The 23,915-nt window shown below is 43.4% G+C and overlaps 2 protein-coding genes and 1 pseudogene across 2 annotated transcripts; all 3 read right to left on the bottom strand.

Annotated features, from left to right (window-relative positions):
* Positions 1–157: 157 nt before the first annotated feature.
* On the bottom strand, positions 158–6,364 carry LOC131959950 (transmembrane protease serine 9-like; annotated as a pseudogene).
* Positions 6,365–6,445: 81 nt separating this feature from the next.
* LOC131959949 (uncharacterized) lies at positions 6,446–14,433 on the bottom strand. Its single transcript, XM_059325164.1, is given in 26 exon segments — positions 6,446–6,466; positions 6,661–6,777; positions 6,779–6,940; positions 7,029–7,174; positions 7,258–7,532; positions 7,650–7,812; positions 7,974–8,289; positions 8,378–8,523; positions 8,619–8,887; positions 8,999–9,161; positions 9,323–9,638; positions 9,727–9,872; positions 9,968–10,236; positions 10,346–10,508; positions 10,670–10,985; positions 11,074–11,219; positions 11,315–11,583; positions 11,695–11,857; positions 12,019–12,334; positions 12,423–12,568; positions 12,664–12,932; positions 13,044–13,206; positions 13,368–13,683; positions 13,772–13,917; positions 14,013–14,281; positions 14,393–14,433. Coding segments are annotated over 26 exon segments (5,217 nt in total). The 5' UTR covers positions 14,419–14,433.
* An 89-nt stretch (positions 14,434–14,522) lies between these two features.
* LOC131959948 (transmembrane protease serine 9-like) lies at positions 14,523–23,630 on the bottom strand. Its single transcript, XM_059325163.1, has 16 exons — positions 23,474–23,630; positions 20,204–20,314; positions 18,751–18,771; positions 18,437–18,599; positions 18,057–18,325; positions 17,816–17,961; positions 17,412–17,727; positions 17,088–17,250; positions 16,707–16,975; positions 16,466–16,611; positions 16,062–16,377; positions 15,741–15,903; positions 15,349–15,623; positions 15,120–15,265; positions 14,752–15,031; positions 14,523–14,527 (listed from the first exon to the last, which is right to left on the bottom strand). The coding sequence occupies exons 1-16, from the start codon at positions 23,628–23,630 to the stop codon at positions 14,523–14,525; spliced, it is 2,946 nt and encodes a 981-aa protein (XP_059181146.1).
* Positions 23,631–23,915: the final 285 nt, after the last annotated feature.

Raw genomic sequence — 23,915 nt, 5'->3', positions numbered from 1 at the left:
TAAAGAATAAAAAACACCTTTTGTTGATAGAAAAATACAAACTTCTTTGGAAGTGCCCGACAAGTGACCTGAGTATTTTACGTATTTACAGAAGGAAGAAGAGTGTTGAAAGCTTAGTGCAATGATTAACTACCTTAACCCCCTGATGACATCACACCTAACATCCTGACAACAGAAACATTGAGCTTATAGGGACAGTGAGGGTGAGGAGTAAGGAAATTGAGAAACCTGCTGCATTTCCTGTTGCAGGAGACGGCATGTCCCCGACTGTCTCCTTCACGAAAGCTCCGAATCTTGAAGTTTTGGCAAAGACCTGAACCTCAGCGCGGGCCAACTTACTTCCACTCACTGTTACAACGGCCGCCTGGAACCACGATGAGTCTGACCTGCACAGCAGTGGCCCGCCCTGATCCCCCTAAAAATATAAAACCAGAGGATTCATCATCAGTAACGCCCTGACACGCCCAATCTGAAAACTTCTCCTTACACTGGTGAATAGGAAAACTTTATTTTACCTGTTGAAGGTCCATGGTGTATGTGCAAATGCTCTCTGAGTCAGAAACATTCCCACAGCTCGCTACTTGAGTTTCAAGATCTCGAAGAACTGAGTCGGCTTCATCAGCAATTGAGAAAAATTACATTTACTCACATGAATACACACAGTCTTTGTGAATAATCAAACTTGTAGATTTTCAAGATTTACTAAAGGTGAGACACTACAGGCAAAAACATTGTTTCTCCCTACACAAATTCAATGTCTTCTTTCAGAATAGTGGACATAAAACATCCAAACATTTAGGTGTATATTTTACTATATTTTATCCATTTGCACCTGTAGATTTATCCTAAATTCACTGAAAATTAGCATTATATTGCAACATATTCTATATTGTTGTTGCTATGAATTAAACTCAATATGTGCTGTCAAATAGTAATTTCCATTAAGAATGTATGGAATCTCAAAATGTGTTTTTCTTCCCTCATGCTGTGGGCCATAAATCTCAACTTCAGCTACACTTACAGACACCAAACTTACCAGCTTTATTCCTGACTATAATTTTTAAGTTTTTTACAGAGGGGTTTGTCTATATATAATTCATACCCTTAGTTATAGAACATTTTGTTCCTAAAAACATGACGAAACCAGTACCTTAAGCTGCAATCTTCCAAAGATTCCAAAAGGGGGCGCTGCAGCGGCTGCAGGAGCAGTTGGGTCAATCAATTTCAATACAAAATGAGAAAACTTCTCACTTGATTTATTATCTGAGAATTTTTTTAGGACAACACTAATGTCTCAATCGCTAGTAAAAATATTCTTTAAGACAATATGATGTTAATTGTGTAAATAACGGCCCATTTTAGAAGAAAATAGAAGATAAAGAATCGTATGATTTGGGGCATGGCTAAGCTTGATTGACAGGTCCATAATGAGGCGAGCCGTCATCAGAAGAGAGGAAAAGCAGTGTGTATCCGCAGCACTGTGTCAATAAAGGACGTTTACCGGTTTGACTCTTTCACTGTATTTTCACTTAATAACAGTTTATTTGAACGTTTTGTTCAGTAAAAATGTCTTGTTCAGCATTTGTTTGGACTAATAGACACTCCAAGGAGTCGCTGTTCATTTTTCTTAGGTAAGAAAGTACGTTTGTTTTTGGTTTATTGCTAGCCAGAATTAGCATACCAGTCAATGCTACAGTTAATGTTAACATGAATTAGCAGCGACTTAGCTCAGTCAGGCTGCCGGTGTATATGGCGTGTAGTGCAAATTTAAGTTCACACCTTATTTGCAAATATAAACATAACATTTAAGAAAACGTGTAATGGAAAAAAAATATTGTCTTAATGTTTGTAACAACCTGGGGAAGTTTCATTGTGATATCTATAAGTTGAAAAAAATGACCCTTTTCACCTGTAGTGTCTCCCCCTAAATTGTTCTTATCATATGACCAATAGACACAAAAGCTTGATTAAGCCCTTACCTCTCTTGCTCCCGTTCTCCCAGCCTGCCACCCAGCATTGAGTTCCAACAGGGAAAGTTCTGGAGCTGCTAGTGTCCATGCACACAGGCTGGATGAAATCACTGAGGCTGACTCGTTTAGCTAGCTTCAGCAGTGCAATATTGAAACCTGTCATTTGGCTCACTATGATTTTCACAACGCCCAGAGACATCTCAAACTCTTCAGGGCTGTTCACAGGTTGCTGGCCCAGAAACACAGTCCACTCACTGACATCTGGCCTGGAGCTGTCAGCAGGATAAAGTGTACCATACCACATTATTTCAATGCTAAATGTCATAAATTGATGATGTAATAAGAAAATAATGCAGTTATACTTACGTAGAGAAGCACTGGGCAGAAGTGAGAACAAATCGGCGAGAAATTAAAGTTCCTGCACAAGTGTAGACCCCATTTTTGTAGAGACTAACCATCCAGGGCCAAGTTCCTCCAGATACAACACCACTGTCACCAGGAGCACGACTGTTCATAGGAGCTTTACCACACACCGGTGCTGTAGAAACATTTAAAAAAAGAAAAGAAAAATGAATGACAGAGGGAAAAACTAACAGTGAGAAATTTTTAATTCCACTTTTTTTCAAGACACTTACTTGCAGGACTAGTAACAGTTTGGGTAGTAGTGGTTGGTTTTGTTGTTGTGGCAGCTTGGACGCCAGGACAGGTGTAGCTGCTGTCAGCATCCAGCCAACTGGAGGTGAACTGGACAAAGCCTGGCTTATCAGAGCTGATGTGGGAGTTGATCCAGGACTGGTACCTGGACACTCTGGAGTAGACTCCAGGCAGATTGGGCCGAGCACAGCCAAAACCAAAACTAACAACTCCAGACTGGACCCAGACAGAGCCCTGCTGGTTCACCATCGGACCTCCTGAGTCACCCTGAGGAGATGGAGAGGAGGCATATGAGCATTTCAGAAAACCCTAAACACCTTTAGCAACACGTGACAGATGAAATGAAGCAGCCTACCTGACATGAGTCTTTGCCTCCTGCCAGAACACCAGCACAGATCATGTTACCCGTCACTGTACCGACTCCATTGAGACAGTTACACTGTCTGTTTCCCAGAACTGGAACCTCCACTTCTTGAAGAGTTGCAGGGAATGGTAATGCCACTGACAGAGCAACAAATAAAGAGACAATTCTAACATCCATCTGCTGTTTAAAGGACACTAAAACAAAACTATTGATCAGCAACAAGCAGACTCACCTCCCTCCTGTACTGCGCCCCAGCCAGTGACCCAGCTATCAGTACCGTTGTTGAACACACTGTCACTGGCTGCCAGACACACAGGTCTGATGTAGTCTGTGAATGTGACTGGTGAGGAGAGTCTCAGCAGAGCAATGTCATTGTCATTGCTGGCACTGTCATAGTTTGGATGCAAAATGATTTCGGCAACAGTTCTGGACACTTCGTTTGGGTTATCACCCTGCAGGTTCTGACGACCGAGAGAGATCCGCCATCTAGATGTACTTGTACTGAAAGAAAAAAAGACAACATTGCATTGATTTAAGGAAGGGTATATACTTAAATTCAATGCAACACTGACACGCTGAACAACTTATCCTCTATAATATGACAGTGACCCACCTGGAGAAGCAGTGAGCAGCAGACATCACCCACTCTCTGTTGATGAGGGAACCACCACAAACATGGCCGCCAAATCTCTGCAGACTGACCTGCCAGGGCCAACTTCCTGCTGGAGCATCTTCACCTCCAACTATCCTGTTGTTCAGGGGAGTGACGCCACACACTGCAAACAACAAGACGAAACAAGTTGGCTGTGAAATTATTGAATCAGACTAAAAGTCTGAATGTAACATTTCAGTTGCTCACTTGACTAGGTGTATTCATCAGAAAAGAGACCCCAATAAAACATGCATTTCTTTGGTATTATGGTGCTCAAAATACGTACATTCAGCACTTGGTGCTGTGGATCCTGAATCTGTACTTGTCTCAGATTCTGCACTAGGAGTAGTAATAGCAGTGATAACAGGAGGTGGCAGACCAGGACAGGTGTAGCTGCTGTCAGCATCCAGCCCACTGGAGGTGAACTGGACAAAGCCTGGCTTATCAGAGCTGATGTGGGAGTTGATCCAGGACTGGTACCTGGACACTTTGGAGTAGACTCCAGGCAGATTGGGCCGAGCACAGCCAAAACCAAAACTAACAACTCCAGACTGGACCCAGACAGAGCCCTGCTGGTTCACCATCGGACCTCCTGAGTCACCCTGAGGAGATGGAGAGGAGGCATATGAGCATTTCAGAAAACCCTAAACACCTTTAGCAACACGTGACAGATGAAATGAAGCAGCCTACCTGACATGAGTCTTTGCCTCCTGCCAGAACACCAGCACAGATCATGTTACCCGTCACTGTACCGACTCCATTGAGACAGTTACACTGTCTGTTTCCCAGAACTGGAACCTCCACTTCTTGAAGAGTTGCAGGGAATGGTAATGCCACTGACAGGGCAACAAATAAAGAGACAATTCTAACATCCATCTGCTGTTTAAAGGACACTAAAACAAAACTATTGATCAGCAACAAGCAGACTCACCTCCCTCCTGTACTGCGCCCCAGCCAGTGACCCAGCTATCAGTACCGTTGTTGAACACACTGTCACTGGCTGCCAGACACACAGGTCTGATGTAGTCTGTGAATGTGACTGGTGAGGAGAGTCTCAGCAGAGCAATGTCATTGTCATTGCTGGCACTGTCATAGTTTGGATGCAAAATGATTTCGGCAACAGTTCTGGACACTTCGTTTGGGTTATCACCCTGCAGGTTCTGACGACCGAGAGAGATCCGCCATCTAGATGTACTTGTACTGAAAGAAAAAAAGACAACATTGCATTGATTTAAGGAAGGGTATATACTTAAATTCAATGCAACACTGACACGCTGAACAACTTATCCTCTATAATATGACAGTGACCCACCTGGAGAAGCAGTGAGCAGCAGACATCACCCACTCTCTGTTGATGAGGGAACCACCACAAACATGGCCGCCAAATCTCTGCAGACTGACCTGCCAGGGCCAACTTCCTGCTGGAGCATCTTCACCTCCAACTATCCTGTTGTTCAGGGGAGTGACGCCACACACTGCAAACAACAAGACGAAACAAGTTGGCTGTGAAATTATTGAAACAGACTAAAAGTCTGAATGTAACATTTCAGTTGCTCACTTGACTAGGTGTATTCATCAGAAAAGAGACCCCAAAAAAACATGCATTTCTTTGGTATTATGGTGCTCAAAATACGTACATTCAGCACTTGGTGCTGTGGATCCTGAATCTGTACTTGTCTCAGATTCTGCACTAGGAGTAGTAATAGCAGTGATAACAGGAGGTGGCAGACCAGGACAGGTGTAGCTGCTGTCAGCATCCAGCCCACTGGAGGTGAACTGGACAAAGCCTGGCTTATCAGAGCTGATGTGGGAGTTGATCCAGGACTGGTACCTGGACACTCTGGAGTAGACTCCAGGCAGATTGGGCCGAGCACAGCCAAAACCAAAACTAACAACTCCAGACTGGACCCAGACAGAGCCCTGCTGGTTCACCATCGGACCTCCTGAGTCACCCTGAGGAGATGGAGAGGAGGCATATGAGCATTTCAGAAAACCCTAAACACCTTTAGCAACACGTGACAGATGAAATGAAGCAGCCTACCTGACATGAGTCTTTGCCTCCTGCCAGAACACCAGCACAGATCATGTTACCCGTCACTGTACCGACTCCATTGAGACAGTTACACTGTCTGTTTCCCAGAACTGGAACCTCCACTTCTTGAAGAGTTGCAGGGAATGGTAATGCCACTGACAGAGCAACAAATAAAGAGACAATTCTAACATCCATCTGCTGTTTAAAGGACACTAAAACAAAACTATTGATCAGCAACAAGCAGACTCACCTCCCTCCTGTACTGCGCCCCAGCCAGTGACCCAGCTATCAGTACCGTTGTTGAACACACTGTCACTGGCTGCCAGACACACAGGTCTGATGTAGTCTGTGAATGTGACTGGTGAGGAGAGTCTCAGCAGAGCAATGTCATTGTCATTGCTGGCACTGTCATAGTTTGGATGCAAAATGATTTCGGCAACAGTTCTGGACACTTCGTTTGGGTTATCACCCTGCAGGTTCTGACGACCGAGAGAGATCCGCCATCTAGATGTACTTGTACTGAAAGAAAAAAAGACAACATTGCATTGATTTAAGGAAGGGTATATACTTAAATTCAATGCAACACTGACACGCTGAACAACTTATCCTCTATAATATGACAGTGACCCACCTGGAGAAGCAGTGAGCAGCAGACATCACCCACTCTCTGTTGATGAGGGAACCACCACAAACATGGCCGCCAAATCTCTGCAGACTGACCTGCCAGGGCCAACTTCCTGCTGGAGCATCTTCACCTCCAACTATCCTGTTGTTCAGGGGAGTGACGCCACACACTGCAAACAAGACGAAACAAGTTGATTGTGAAATGAATGAAAACAGACTAAAAGTCTGAATGTAACATTTCAGTTGCTCATTTGACTAGGCATATTCATCAGAAAAGAGACCAACAAAACATGCATTTCTTTGGTATTATGGTGCTCAAAATACTTACATTTAGCACTTGGTGCTGTGGATCCTGAATCTGTACTTGTCTCAGATTCTGCACTAGGAGTAGTAATAGCAGTGATAACAGGAGGTGGCAGACCAGGACAGGTGTAGCTGCTGTCAGCATCCAGCCCACTGGAGGTGAACTGGACAAAGCCTGGCTTATCAGAGCTGATGTGGGAGTTGATCCAGGACTGGTACCTGGACACTCTGGAGTAGACTCCAGGCAGATTGGGCCGAGCACAGCCAAAACCAAAACTAACAACTCCAGACTGAACCCAGACAGAGCCCTGCTGGTTCACCATCGGACCCCCTGAGTCACCCTGAGGAGATGGAGAGGAGACATATGAGCATTTCAGAAAACCCTAAACACCTTTACCAACAAGTGTCAGATGAAATGAAGCAGCCTACCTGACATGAGTCTTTGCCTCCTGCCAGAACACCAGCACAGATCATGTTACCTGTCACTGTACCGACTCCATTGAGACAGTTACATTGTCTGTTTCCCAGAACTGGAACCTCCACTTCTTGAAGAGTTGCAGGGAACGGTAATACCACTGACAGAGCAACAAATAAAGAGACAATTCTAACATCCATCTGCTGTTTATAGGACACTAAAACAACACTATTGATCAGCAACAAGCAGACTCACCTCCCTCCTGTACTGCGCCCCAGCCAGTGACCCAGCTATCAGTACCGTTGTTGAACACACTGTCACTGGCTGCCAGACACACAGGTCTGATGTAGTCTGTGAATGTGACTGGTGAGGAGAGTCTCAGCAGAGCAATGTCATTGTCGCTGGTGGCACTGTCATAGTTTGGATGCAAAATGATTTCGGCAACAGTTCTGGACACTTCGTTTGGGTTATCACCCTGCAGGTTCTGACGACCGAGAGAGATCCGCCATCCAGATGTACTTGTACTGAAGAAAAAAAGACAACATTGCATTAATTTAAGGAAGAGTATATACTTAAATTCAATGCAACACTGACACGCTGAACAACTTATCCTCTATTATATGACAGTGACCCACCTGGAGAAGCAGTGAGCAGCAGACATCACCCACTCTCTGTTGATGAGGGAACCACCACAAACATGGCCGCCAAATCTCTGCAGACTGACCTGCCAGGGCCAACTTCCTGCTGGAGCATCTTCACCTCCAACTATCCTGTTGTTCAGGGGAGTGACGCCACACACTGCAAACAACAAGACGAAACAAGTTGACTGTGAAATTATTGAAACAGACTAAAAGTCTGAATGTAACATTTCAGTTGCTCACTTGACAAGGTGTATTCATCAGAAAAGAGACCCAAAAAAACATGCATTTCTTTGGTATAATGGTGCTCAAAATACTTACATTCAGCACTTGGTGCTGTGGATCCTGAATCTGTACTTGTCTCAGATTCTGCACTAGGAGTAGTAATAGCAGTGATAACAGGAGGTGGCAGACCAGGACAGGTGTAGCTGCTGTCAGCATCCAGCCCACTGGAGGTGAACTGGACAAAGCCTGGCTTATCAGAGCTGATGTGGGAGTTGATCCAGGACTGGTACCTGGACACTCTGGAGTAGACTCCAGGCAGATTGGGCCGAGCACAGCCAAAACCAAAACTAACAACTCCAGACTGGACCCAGACAGAGCCCTGCTGGTTCACCATCGGACCTCCTGAGTCACCCTGAGGAGATGGAGAGGAGGCATATGAGCATTTCAGAAAACCCTAAACACCTTTACCAACAAGTGTCAGATGAAATGAAGCAGCCTACCTGACATGAGTCTTTGCCTCCTGCCAGAACACCAGCACAGATCATGTTACCCGTCACTGTACCGACTCCATTGAGACAGTTACACTGTCTGTTTCCCAGAACTGGAACCTCCACTTCTTGAAGAGTTGCAGGGAACGGTAATGCCACTGACAGAGCAACAAATAAAGAGACAATTCTAACATCCATCTGCTGTTTATAGGACACTAAAACAAAACTATTGATCAGCAACAAGTAGACTCACCTCCCTCCTGTACTGTGCCCCAGCCAGTGACCCAGCTATCAGTACCGTTGTTGAACACACTGTCACTGGCTGCCAGACACACAGGTCTGATGTAGTCTGTGAATGTGACTGGTGAGGAGAGTCTCAGCAGAGCAATGTCATTGTCATTGCTGGCACTGTCATAGTTTGGATGCAAAATGATTTCGGCAACAGTTCTGGACACTTCGTTTGGGTTATCACCCTGCAGGTTCTGACGACCGAGAGAGATCCGCCATCCAGATGTACTTGTACTGAAGAAAAAAAGACAACATTGCATTCATTTAAGGAAGAGTATATACTTAAATTCAATGCAACACTGACACGCTGAACAACTTATCCTCTATAATATGACAGTGACCCACCTGGAGAAGCAGTGAGCAGCAGACATCACCCACTCTCTGTTGATGAGGGAACCACCACAAACATGGCCGCCAAATCTCTGCAGACTGACCTGCCAGGGCCAACTTCCTGCTGGAGCATCTTCACCTCCAACTATCCTGTTGTTCAGGGGAGTGACGCCACACACTGCAAACAACAAGACGAAACAGGTTGACTGTGAAATTATTGAAACAGACTAAAAGTCTGAATGTAACATTTCAGTTGCTCACTTGACAAGGTGTATTCATCAGAAAAGAGACCCAAAAAAACATGCATTTCTTTGGTATTATGGTGCTCAAAATACTTACATTCAGCACTTGGTGCTGTGGATCCTGAATCTGTACTTGTCTCAGATTCTGCACTAGGAGTAGTAATAGCAGTGATAACAGGAGGTGGCAGACCAGGACAGGTGTAGCTGCTGTCAGCATCCAGCCCACTGGAGGTGAACTGGACAAAGCCTGGCTTATCAGAGCTGATGTGGGAGTTGATCCAGGACTGGTACCTGGACACTCTGGAGTAGACTCCAGGCAGATTGGGCCGAGCACAGCCAAAACCAAAACTAACAACTCCAGACTGGACCCAGACAGAGCCCTGCTGGTTCACCATCGGACCTCCTGAGTCACCCTGAGGAGATGGAGAGGAGGCATATGAGCATTTCAGAAAACCCTAAACACCTTTACCAACAAGTGTCAGATGAAATGAAGCAGCCTACCTGACATGAGTCTTTGCCTCCTGCCAGAACACCAGCACAGATCATGTTACCCGTCACTGTACCGACTCCATTGAGACAGTTACACTGTCTGTTTCCCAGAACTGGAACCTCCACTTCTTGAAGAGTTGCAGGGAACGGTAATGCCACTGACAGGGCAACAAATAAAGAGACAATTCCAACATCCATCTGCTGTTTAAAGGACACTAAAACAAAACTATTGATCAGCAACAAGCAGACTCACCTCCCTCCTGTACTGCGCCCCAGCCAGTGACCCAGCTATCAGTACCGTTGTTGAACACACTGTCACTGGCTGCCAGACACACAGGTCTGATGTAGTCTGTGAATGTGACTGGTGAGGAGAGTCTCAGCAGGGCAATGTCATTGTCATTGCTGGCACTGTCATAGTTTGGATGCAAAATGATTTCGGCAACAGTTCTGGACACTTCGTTTGGGTTATCACCCTGCAAGTTCTGACGACCGAGAGAGATCCGCCATCCAGATGTACTTGTACTGAAGAAAAAAAGACAACATTGCATTAATTTAAGGAAGGATATACTTAAATTCAATGCAACACTGACACGCTGAACAACTTATCCTCTATAATATGACAGTGACCCACCTGGAGAAGCAGTGAGCAGCAGACATCACCCACTCTCTGTTGATGAGGGAACCACCACAAACATGGCCGCCAAATCTCTGCAGACTGACCTGCCAGGGCCAACTTCCTGCTGGAGCATCTTCACCTCCAACTATCCTGTTGTTCAGGGGAGTGACGCCACACACTGCAAACAACAAGACGAAACAAGTTGGCTGTGAAATTATTGAATCAGACTAAAAGTCTGAATGTAACATTTCAGTTGCTCACTTGACTAGGTGTATTCATCAGAAAAGAGACCCCCAAAAGCATGCATTTCTTTGGTATTATGGTGCTCAAAATACTTACATTCAGCACTTGGTGCTGTGGATCCTGAATCTGTACTTGTCTCAGATTCTGCACTAGGAGTAGTAATAGCAGTGATAACAGGAGGTGGCAGACCAGGACAGGTGTAGCTGCTGTCAGCATCCAGCCCACTGGAGGTGAACTGGACAAAACCTGGCTTATCAGAGCTGATGTGGGAGTTGATCCAGGACTGGTACCTGGACACTCTGGAGTAGACTCCAGGCAGATTGGGCCGAGCACAGCCAAAACCAAAACTAACAACTCCAGACTGGACCCAGACAGAGCCCTGCTGGTTCACCATCGGACCTCCTGAGTCACCCTGAGGAGATGGAGAGGAGGCATATAAGCATTTCAGAAAACCATAAACACCTTTACCAACAAGTGTCAGATGAAATGAAGCAGCCTACCTGACATGAGTCTTTGCCTCCTGCCAGAACACCAGCACAGATCATGTTACCCGTCACTGTACCGACTCCATTGAGACAGTTACACTGTCTGTTTCCCAGAACTGGAACCTCCACTTCTTGAAGAGTTGCAGGGAATGGTAATGCCACTGACAGAGCAACAAATAAAGAGACAATTCTAACATCCATCTGCTGTTTAAAGGACACTAAAACAAAACTATTGATCAGCAACAAGCAGACTCACCTCCCTCCTGTACTGCGCCCCAGCCAGTGACCCAGCTATCAGTACCGTTGTTGAACACACTGTCACTGGCTGCCAGACACACAGGTCTGATGTAGTCTGTGAATGTGACTGGTGAGGAGAGTCTCAGCAGAGCAATGTCATTGTCATTGCTGGCACTGTCATAGTTTGGATGCAAAATGATTTCGGCAACAGTTCTGGACACTTCGTTTGGGTTATCACCCTGCAGGTTCTGACGACCGAGAGAGATCCGCCATCCAGATGTACTTGTACTGAAGAAAAAAAGACAACATTGCATTCATTTAAGGAAGAGTATATACTTAAATTCAATGCAACACTGACACGCTGAACAACTTATCCTCTATTATATGACAGTGACCCACCTGGAGAAGCAGTGAGCAGCAGACATCACCCACTCTCTGTTGATGAGGGAACCACCACAAACATGGCCGCCAAATCTCTGCAGACTGACCTGCCAGGGCCAACTTCCTGCTGGAGCATCTTCACCTCCAACTATCCTGTTGTTCAGGGGAGTGACGCCACACACTGCAAACAACAAGACGAAACAAGTTGACTGTGAAATTATTGAAACAGACTAAAAGTCTGAATGTAACATTTCAGTTGCTCACTTGACAAGGTGTATTCATCAGAAAAGAGACCCAAAAAAACATGCATTTCTTTGGTATAATGGTGCTCAAAATACTTACATTCAGCACTTGGTGCTGTGGATCCTGAATCTGTACTTGTCTCAGATTCTGCACTAGGAGTAGTAATAGCAGTGATAACAGGAGGTGGCAGACCAGGACAGGTGTAGCTGCTGTCAGCATCCAGCCCACTGGAGGTGAACTGGACAAAGCCTGGCTTATCAGAGCTGATGTGGGAGTTGATCCAGGACTGGTACCTGGACACTCTGGAGTAGACTCCAGGCAGATTGGGCCGAGCACAGCCAAAACCAAAACTAACAACTCCAGACTGGACCCAGACAGAGCCCTGCTGGTTCACCATCGGACCTCCTGAGTCACCCTGAGGAGATGGAGAGGAGGCATATGAGCATTCCAGAAAACCCTAAACACCTTTACCAACAAGTGTCAGATGAAATGAAGCAGCCTACCTGACATGAGTCTTTGCCTCCTGCCAGAACACCAGCACAGATCATGTTACCCGTCACTGTACCGACTCCATTGAGACAGTTACACTGTCTGTTTCCCAGAACTGGAACCTCCACTTCTTGAAGAGTTGCAGGGAACGGTAATGCCACTGACAGAGCAACAAATAAAGAGACAATTCTAACATCCATCTGCTGTTTATAGGACACTAAAACAAAACTATTGATCAGCAACAAGTAGACTCACCTCCCTCCTGTACTGCGCCCCAGCCAGTGACCCAGCTATCAGTACCGTTGTTGAACACACTGTCACTGGTTGCCAGACACACAGGTCTGATGTAGTCTGTGAATGTGACTGGTGAGGAGAGTCTCAGCAGAGCAATGTCATTGTCATTGCTGGCACTGTCATAGTTTGGATGCAAAATGATTTCGGCAACAGTTCTGGACACTTCGTTTGGGTTATCACCCTGCAGGTTCTGACGACCGAGAGAGATCCGCCATCCAGATGTACTTGTACTGAAGAAAAAAAGACAACATTGCATTCATTTAAGGAAGAGTATATACTTAAATTCAATGCAACACTGACACGCTGAACAACTTATCCTCTATAATATGACAGTGACCCACCTGGAGAAGCAGTGAGCAGCAGACATCACCCACTCTCTGTTGATGAGGGAACCACCACAAACATGGCCGCCAAATCTCTGCAGACTGACCTGCCAGGGCCAACTTCCTGCTGGAGCATCTTCACCTCCAACTATCCTGTTGTTCAGGGGAGTGACGCCACACACTGCAAACAACAAGACGAAACAGGTTGACTGTGAAATTATTGAAACAGACTAAAAGTCTGAATGTAACATTTCAGTTGCTCACTTGACAAGGTGTATTCATCAGAAAAGAGACCCAAAAAAACATGCATTTCTTTGGTATTATGGTGCTCAAAATACTTACATTCAGCACTTGGTGCTGTGGATCCTGAATCTGTACTTGTCTCAGATTCTGCACTAGGAGTAGTAATAGCAGTGATAACAGGAGGTGGCAGACCAGGACAGGTGTAGCTGCTGTCAGCATCCAGCCCACTGGAGGTGAACTGGACAAAGCCTGGCTTATCAGAGCTGATGTGGGAGTTGATCCAGGACTGGTACCTGGACACTCTGGAGTAGACTCCAGGCAGATTGGGCCGAGCACAGCCAAAACCAAAACTAACAACTCCAGACTGGACCCAGACAGAGCCCTGCTGGTTCACCATCGGACCTCCTGAGTCACCCTGAGGAGATGGAGAGGAGGCATATGAGCATTTCAGAAAACCCTAAACACCTTTACCAACAAGTGTCAGATGAAATGAAGCAGCCTACCTGACATGAGTCTTTGCCTCCTGCCAGAACACCAGCACAGATCATGTTACCCGTCACTGTACCGACTCCATTGAGACAGTTACACTGTCTGTTTCCCAGAACTGGAACCTCCACTTCTTGAAGAGTTGCAGGGAACGGTAATGCCACTGACAGGGCAACAAATAAAGAGACAATTCCAACATCCATCTGCTGTTTAAAGGACACTAAAACAAAACTATTGATCAGCAACAAGCAGACTCACCTCCCTCCTGTACTGCGCCCCAGCCAGTGACCCAGCTATCAGTACCGTTGTTGAACACACTGTCACTGGCTGCCAGACACACAGGTCTGATGTAGTCTGTGAATGTGACTGGTGAGGAGAGTCTCAGCAGAGCAATGTCATTGTCGCTGGTGGCACTGTCATAGTTTGGATGCAAAATGATTTCGGCAACAGTTCTGGACACTTCGTTTGGATTATCACCCTGCAGGTTCTGACGACCGAGAGAGATCCGCCATCCAGATGTACTTGTACTGAAGAAAAAAAGACAACATTGCATTCATTTAAGGAAGAGTATATACTTAAATTCAATGCAACACTGACACGCTGAACAACTTATCCTCTATTATATGACAGTGACCCACCTGGAGAAGCAGTGAGCAGCAGACATCACCCACTCTCTGTTGATGAGGGAACCACCACAAACATGGCCGCCAAATCTCTGCAGACTGACCTGCCAGGGCCAACTTCCTGCTGGAGCATCTTCACCTCCAACTATCCTGTTGTTCAGGGGAGTGACGCCACACACTGCAAACAACAAAACGAAACAAGTTGGCTGTGAAATTATTGAAAGACTAAAAGTCTGAATGTAACATTTCAGTTGCTCACTTGACTAGGTGTATTCATCAGAAAAGAGACCCCAAAAAAACATGCATTTCTTTGGTATTATGGTGCTCAAAATACTTACATTCAGCACTTGGTGCTGTGGATCCTGAATCTGTACTTGTCTCAGATTCTGCACTAGGAGTAGTAATAGCAGTGATAACAGGAGGTGGCAGACCAGGACAGGTGTAGCTGCTGTCAGCATCCAGCCCACTGGAGGTGAACTGGACAAAGCCTGGCTTATCAGAGCTGATGTGGGAGTTGATCCAGGACTGGTACCTGGACACTCTGGAGTAGACTCCAGGCAGATTGGGCCGAGCACAGCCAAAACCAAAACTAACAACTCCAGACTGGACCCAGACAGAGCCCTGCTGGTTCACCATCGGACCTCCTGAGTCACCCTGAGGAGATGGAGAGGAGGCATATAAGCATTTCAGAAAACCCTAAACACCTTTACCAACAAGTGTCAGATGAAATGAAGCAGCCTACCTGACATGAGTCTTTGCCTCCTGCCAGAACACCAGCACAGATCATGTTACCCGTCACTGTACCGACTCCATTGAGACAGTTACATTGTCTGTTTCCCAGAACTGGAACCTCCACTTCTTGAAGAGTTGCAGGGAACGGTAATGCCACTGACAGAGCAACAAATAAAGAGACAATTCTTACATCCATCTGCTGTTTAAAGGACACTAAAACGAAAATATTGATCAGCAACAAGCAGACTCACCTCCCTCCTGTACTGCGCCCCAGCCAGTGACCCAGCTATCAGTACCGTTGTTGAACACACTGTCACTGGCTGCCAGACACACAGGTCTGATGTAGTCTGTGAATGTGACTGGTGAGGAGAGTCTCAGCAGGGCAATGTCATTGTCATTGCTGGCACTGTCATAGTTTGGATGCAAAATGATTTCGGCAACAGTTCTGGACACTTCGTTTGGGTTATCACCCTGCAGGTTCTGACGACCGAGAGAGATCCGCCATCCAGATGTACTTGTACTGAAGAAAAAAAGACAACATTGCATTCATTTAAGGAAGAGTATATACTTAAATTCAATGCAACACTGACACGCTGAACAACTTATCCTCTATAATATGACAGTGACCCACCTGGAGAAGCAGTGAGCAGCAGACATCACCCACTCTCTGTTGATGAGGGAACCACCACAAACATGGCCGCCAAATCTCTGCAGACTGACCTGCCAGGGCCAACTTCCTGCTGGAGCATCTTCACCTCCAACTATCCTGTTGTTCAGGGGAGTGACGCCACACACTGCAAACAAGACGAAACAAGTTGATTGTGAAATGAATGAAAACAGACTAAAAGTCTGAATGTAACATTTCAGTTGCTCATTTGACTAGGCATATTCATCAGAAAAGAGACCAACAAAACATGCATTTCTTTGGTATTATGGTGCTCAAAATACTTACATTCAGCACTTGGTGCTGTGGATCCTGAATCTGTACTTGTCTCAGATTCTGCACTAGGAGTAGTAATAGCAGTGATAACAGGAGGTGGCAGACCAGGACAGGTGTAGCTGCTGTCAGCATCCAGCCCACTGGAGGTGAACTGGACAAAGCCTGGCTTATCAGAGCTGATGTGGGAGTTGATCCAGGACTGGTACCTGGACACTCTGGAGTAGACTCCAGGCAGATAGGGCCGAGCACAGCCAAAACCAAAACTAACAACTCCAGACTGGACCCAGACAGAGCCCTGCTGGTTCACCATCGGACCTCCTGAGTCACCCTGAGGAGATGGAGAGGAGGCATATAAGCATTTCAGAAAACCATAAACACCTTTACCAACAAGTGTCAGATGAAATGAAGCAGCCTACCTGACATGAGTCTTTGCCTCCTGCCAGAACACCAGCACAGATCATGTTACCCGTCACTGTACCGACTCCATTGAGACAGTTACACTGTCTGTTTCCCAGAACTGGAACCTCCACTTCTTGAAGAGTTGCAGGGAACGGTAATACCACTGACAGAGCAACAAATAAAGAGACAATTCTAACATCCATCTGCTGTTTATAGGACACTAAAACAAAACTATTGATCAGCAACAAGCAGACTCACCTCCCTCCTGTACTGCGCCCCAGCCAGTGACCCAGCTATCAGTACCGTTGTTGAACACACTGTCACTGGCTGCCAGACACACAGGTCTGATGTAGTCTGTGAATGTGACTGGTGAGGAGAGTCTCAGCAGAGCAATGTCATTGTCATTGCTGGCACTGTCATAGTTTGGATGCAAAATGATTTCGGCAACAGTTCTGGACACTTCGTTTGGGTTATCACCCTGCAGGTTCTGACGACCGAGAGAGATCCGCCATCCAGATGTACTTGTACTGAAGAAAAAAAAGACAACATTGCATTGATTTAAGGAAGAGTATATACTTAAATTCAATGCAACACTGACACGCTGAACAACTTATCCTCTATAATATGACATTGACCCACCTGGAGAAGCAGTGAGCAGCAGACATCACCCACTCTCTGTTGATGAGGGAACCACCACAAACATGGCCGCCAAATCTCTGCAGACTGACCTGCCAGGGCCAACTTCCTGCTGGAGCATCTTCACCTCCAACTATCCTGTTGTTCAGGGGAGTGACGCCACACACTGCAAACAACAAGACGAAACAAGTTGGCTGTGAAATTATTGAAACAGACTAAAAGTCTGAATGTAACATTTCAGTTGCTCACTTGACTAGGTGTATTCATCAGAAAAGAGACCCAAAAAAACATGCATTTCTTTGGTATTATGGTGCTCAAAATACTTACATTCAGCACTTGGTGCTGTGGATCCTGAATCTGTACTTGTCTCAGATTCTGCACTAGGAGTAGTAATAGCAGTGATAACAGGAGGTGGCAGACCAGGACAGGTGTAGCTGCTGTCAGCATCCAGCCCACTGGAGGTGAACTGGACAAAGCCTGGCTTATCAGAGCTGATGTGGGAGTTGATCCAGGACTGGTACCTGGACACTCTGGAGTAGACTCCAGGCAGATTGGGCCGAGCACAGCCAAAACCAAAACTAACAACTCCAGACTGGACCCAGACAGAGCCCTGCTGGTTCACCATCGGACCTCCTGAGTCACCCTGAGGAGATGGAGAGGAGGCATATAAGCATTTCAGAAAACCCTAAACACCTTTACCAACAAGTGTCAGATGAAATGAAGCAGCCTACCTGACATGAGTCTTTGCCTCCTGCCAGAACACCAGCACAGATCATGTTACCCGTCACTGTACCGACTCCATTGAGACAGTTACATTGTCTGTTTCCCAGAACTGGAACCTCCACTTCTTGAAGAGTTGCAGGGAACGGTAATGCCACTGACAGAGCAACAAATAAAGAGACAATTCTAACATCCATCTGCTGTTTAAAGGACACTAAAACGAAAATATTGATCAGCAACAAGCAGACTCACCTCCCTCCTGTACTGCGCCCCAGCCAGTGACCCAGCTATCAGTACCGTTGTTGAACACACTGTCACTGGCTGCCAGACACACAGGTCTGATGTAGTCTGTGAATGTGACTGGTGAGGAGAGTCTCAGCAGGGCAATGTCATTGTCATTGCTGGCACTGTCATAGTTTGGATGCAAAATGATTTCGGCAACAGTTCTGGACACTTCGTTTGGGTTATCACCCTGCAGGTTCTGACGACCGAGAGAGATCCGCCATCCAGATGTACTTGTACTGAAGAAAAAAAGACAACATTGCATTCATTTAAGGAAGAGTATATACTTAAATTCAATGCAACACTGACACGCTGAACAACTTATCCTCTATAATATGACAGTGACCCACCTGGAGAAGCAGTGAGCAGCAGACATCACCCACTCTCTGTTGATGAGGGAACCACCACAAACATGGCCGCCAAATCTCTGCAGACTGACCTGCCAGGGCCAACTTCCTGCTGGAGCATCTTCACCTCCAACTATCCTGTTGTTCAGGGGAGCAGTGCCACATACTGGAAAATACAACAGCAGTTAAAGACTTTAGGATTAAGGTAAATTTGAATCAAATATTTAACAAATTTGGACATGTTGTCACTGGGCAATAAGCATGGAAGCAATAAGGAATGAACATATTTAAATAGGCACTAAGTGTTTACAACTCACCATCAAGCTGAGCATGTGATCCTGGAAAAGATATATAAATGTGGGTTAGTTATATCAGTTTGAGTTGTCTAGAGTTTTTCTGGGCAAACGCCCGAAAAGATCAGAAACAGATTATGTTCATGAATTTTCCTTTACCACTTTACATCTTTATATTCCACATTGTAATGTCTCTTTTTTTTAAGTAAGTATAAGTTGTAACTTTTGGTCATGAAATCCCTTTGGTTGGTAAGAAAAAGTTTGTAAACCAATAAAAATGACTCATATGTCTCTCTTTTTCTTTTAAACCATCAGATCAGCTAGTTATGAAAGTCATTAAAATCATTAATGAATGCCAACAGCATCATCATGTCTTAATAATTCAACAGAAAAAGTTAATCAAGTCATGTTCAAATACATGGTAAATGCAACTTTTAAAAAAAAAAAAAAAAAAAAGGTTATCATGAGGTGGTAACTATAATTCATGAAAAAGACAAATTAGGATGTGACGTGATAAAATTGATATGTTAGGATAAAGATAAAGTACCTGTTGAATTTCAAAAACAATTTCAATCTACTTAAATTCAACATTTAGATCAAATTTCCACAAATGACCATAATTGTCTAACTTTTTATTTAAAAATAAATCCTGTATATTTTTAACATTAATGCTAAATAAGAATGAAAACCGGGAATCCAATTTCAGGACGCCTGGTGGGAAAAGGCCAAACTACAGGTCAATTGCTCGTCCTTTTGTGCTCGTCTTAATCTCATACAATTTAAAGTCGTCCATAGAATGCATTTTAGTTCGGCCAAATTAGCAAAATACTTCCCTGGGACCAGTGAGGTTGTGTTAGGTGTGCTTTTACCCCTGCTTACCTGGCACACACCTTCTGGTCTTGTTCAAAATTAACAGCATTCCGGAAAACTTTTTTAAAGTAATGTCAGAAGTTCTAGATAAAGATTTACTGAGAAGGAACATAATGCCCTGTCCATCTCTCATTGCTCGTGGATGTGTCCTTCTGCAGTGGAAGTAGCCTAAGCCCCCAGCTTTTCTGTTTTATACAGATTTATGTTATTCTGTCAGTCTGGGATCAGGAGGCTTTAAATAGAAACCAGAAACAATGTAATGCTGTTGTTTTTTGTTTTGTTTTTTACTTTGAATGCTTCTGAATCCCTTATTTCAATAAAAAGATGTTGAAAATTAATTTTAGCCACTGTTCTCTGTTCTGTCTCTGAGTGAAACCTGGTAAAATAATATAGTGGCATAGTTTTTACTGCAATATTATTTATAATTATACACATCCAACTATTTATATAGTTTAAATACACATTAGACAAATATTAAAATAAATGTAAAAATCTCCAGTACCAGTTTCCCATTTAAATCATACTTTAAATCTAACATTCAGCCACTCACAGTCGACCAAATCTTGCAGCTCAACAAAGACATTGGTCCAGTCTCAGTGGGACTTACCTGCTGGTAAAAGGCTCACCACAGTCAACACGCACATCCACTTCCTCAAAGCCATTGTGTGACTGTCTGCTGCATGTTGGTCTCTCTTTATATACCTGGTTTGACCGTCACCTGCAGCAAGCCGTGCCAAGCCCCTCCCCTCAGACACCCCTTACAACATTTAATAACTTGAACAGCTTCCTGTTGCTTTTGTTTAATTTTTGGGAAAAGACTGCATGATGTCATTTCATACATAGACAGCTGAAAGAGCTCTGTCATTACTGTTAATCTTTTCATTGCGGGAATAAAGCTGTGATAGATTACTTTATTAAAGTAAGTAAAGTCTAGATGAGAATATCAGATTTTTTTCCTCATCATTGATGTGAAATCTGAAATAAAATGTGATTATGAGGACTGTTTTTAATAGTCTAAATAGAGCTCTACTGTTGCATAATTCCAGAGGCTGGTCTTCACTTCTTCTCTGTCGCCATCAGAGGAGTGGACAAACCAGTCACATATGGGACTTTTGCAAAATTAGTGTCAAGGTGCATACCTCACATGTCCCCTGGTTGAATAACAGCTAGGAGTGGAACATTTTTAACGAGGTGTGACGAAGATGACTGCTTTGTTTGTATTTTCAACACCTCTTCTATAGGTTGAGCTAAAAATGTTTTTTCCCCAACTCAGAACCTGGTTATGTCACCTCTGTCTTACAGACTATGTATTATAATGTTGATAAGGAAAAATGTCAAACATTAAAATATATCTCCTTTTAATTTTATTCATGATTCATGTTTTTTTTATTTATTATTGGTGCAGCCCATAGAATATCAATCAAACTTTTAATAACATTGTGCAATCAATGGGGAAAAAAAATTTGGTTTGTTAATTTTTTATATTTTTTATATTATAATGTTGATGTGATGGGATAGAATATTTAGGCTAAAAGACTTTATTTAGTATGATGAGGAAAATGACAAACATTTAAAGAGTTAATTTGGAAAAAAAAGAAAGCTCTAGTTTTATTTTTATTTGTTTTGGTTAATTATTAATAATTATTTTATTTTTATTTTATTGATGCAGTACAGAGAATATCAATCAAACTGCTGTTGGGTTGGATTGTTTCAAAAAAGATATTTTACTTTTGTTTTTTCCTAAATCATTCATTTTTATTGTGAATCAATGGTTAAAAAAATGTTGGTTTGTTAATTTTACGATATATCACATGAAAAATCACACTTTAATCAACGTGAAAATCAGGATTTTTCAATAAGGGAGAACACAAACATTGTTTTTTGTGTGTTGTTTCTGCATGTGTTTCATGCATATATGGTATCCTGAATCTTTTTTTTTTGTCTTTTTTTATAATACTATATTTCATCTTTTGGCACATGGTAATATTGTTTTTTAATGTGAGTGTAATGGATACTAGTACATTAACAATAGTTCATAGCATAATTACTAAATAGTATGGTAATAAAAACTAATTTTTCAGTTTACCAATTTTGAAAATGTCTTCATGTTTGTACTTTGTGAATAAATAAAAAATTGCAGGCACAAACAGGATACTGACTCAGATTAAGGTGCATTTTATAGCTACAGTATGGTTGATACAGTTGGTTTAATTAGTAATGCATGCTTTCATCTTAGTTGCTAGGTAATCTAAATGAGGCTTTTCTCAGCTCATAACATGAACAGCTAGAAGCATTCATCATAGTTAAAGATAAATATTATCAGACAAGGTTTGTAGGGTTTGTTGTGCAAGAAGGTGGATGAGATGCAAAGAAATACGTCATTCACAGACCAAACATTTCTACCAACACCTTCACACTACAGCTCATCACTGATATCTGCTGTTTTTCCGTCTTTCAGTCCCATTCCAAAAATAAATTTCAACAAAGGTAAAGAATTCAGAAGGAGCGAGGACAAACAGCTCTTTCTTATGTGTTGATGAAATGACTTACGTAACAAAAACAACCTATACCTGTGTTTACATTCACAGCATGGCTGCAACCTTTACACACCATCAGTCATTCTTTGTCTATTCTTTTTGTGCAAATATGCATTTTGACAGTCAAGAGAAAGACCTTTTCAAATGCAGTTATACAACATTAAATTACGTTTGCCTATTATGTTCTCAATGAAACTTGGATTAAGTTTATGCCCACTGAGCGATCACGTTTGGACAGAGTAATTACTTTCTTTATCATCTAAAACAGGAAAATATATATATATATATATGCATGTTCAGCCTCCAATAATAATAATAATAATAATGAAGAAGAAGAAGTGAAGCACTGTCTACATATATTCTGGTTCTTGCTGAATTCAAACACATTAAAGAATTCACATAAAAAAAACATTAAATATCAAGTTACTTAAACTTTTTAATATGAATAAATAATGAGGACATATGCACTTTGCTGTCACAAATGCTCTCCAACACATAAACTGGTAAAGTTGGACAAAAAATAAAAAAGACACCCATCCAAAATTTAGTTAATTAGTTATTTAGTCATTGTTTTAATTATGTTTTTCTTGTCCATCATAGAGAATTGACACACTGACCTCAGAACCAAGTTTGGGTGCTGGTCCGACAAATCATTATATGACACTGCAGAGTTGATCCCGACTGCCTTGAGGATGAAAGGAAGAAGATTGGTTGTTTAGCAGTGACTATTGATCCAACATGTTATTGTCACAAACAATAATGTTGCTTAAAAAAATCTTGAACCTCTTGAAAATGATAATGATTTATAAATCCACACTTAATTTAGAAATTAACAATTGGTTTACTCCAAAAAAAACCTGATTTATAAAAACCTTGTGCATGCCTGCCAGGGCACTTTGGCTTATTTCTAAATCTCAAATTACTTTTGAGATCTGTGCCAAGCCCAACACTCCACTCCCACAATTACCCATTAATGGTTAAAAAAACGTCTTTAATACTCATATCAATGTCCTTGATAATCCCTATGTAGGCCATGTCTGTGCAAAATTGGCAAACCTAAGGAGAGAAATTTCCCAGAGGGGAGGTTGCGGCCAAAAAAAAAAGTTTGGTTGCCATAGCCCTGGCATCAAAACCATTTGCAGCATTTGCTAAATGGCAACAGGATTTATTACAACATATCCAAATACAGTTTGTATGATATCTGACTAAATAGTTTTAAACACATTATTAACATTGTAAAACTATGAATGTGGTTAGGTTAAGGCAACAAAACTACTAGATTGATCCACTCCTTCTCATTGGAGGAGAGTGAGGTGAGGTGCACGATGTGGACCGTCAACCCGAGGAAGTCGACTGGACCTGACGGCTGCTGAAGGACTGCACAGACCAGCTGGCTGGAGTCTTTACCAGGATCTTCAACCAGTCTCTGTCCCAGTCCACGGTCCCTCCCTGCCTGAAATCCTCAATCAGAGTCCCACTGCCCAAGAAATCCCACATTATCAGTCTTAATGACTACTGGCCAGTTGCACTCACCCCTGTGGTGATGAAGTGCTTTGAAAAACTGGTACGGGGTCACATCACATCATTCCTCCCATGACCTTCAATCCACACCAGTTTGCTTACAGGGCGAAAACAGATCCACAGAAGCTGCCGTAGCTACAGCCCCCATAGGGATCAATGAAGGAATATCTTATATGATGCGAGGGATCAAACATGACAAATGACAGAGTCACTGGTTATAAATAGTCATGGTTAATAAGACATGAATTTGAGTAAGACTAA

This window comes from Centropristis striata, chromosome 21, assembly GCF_030273125.1.
Source record: "Centropristis striata isolate RG_2023a ecotype Rhode Island chromosome 21, C.striata_1.0, whole genome shotgun sequence".
Lineage (NCBI taxonomy): Eukaryota > Metazoa > Chordata > Actinopteri > Perciformes > Serranidae > Centropristis > Centropristis striata.
Note: the sequence above shows the minus strand (reverse complement) of the source record. Positions and strands in the feature narration are given on the sequence as shown.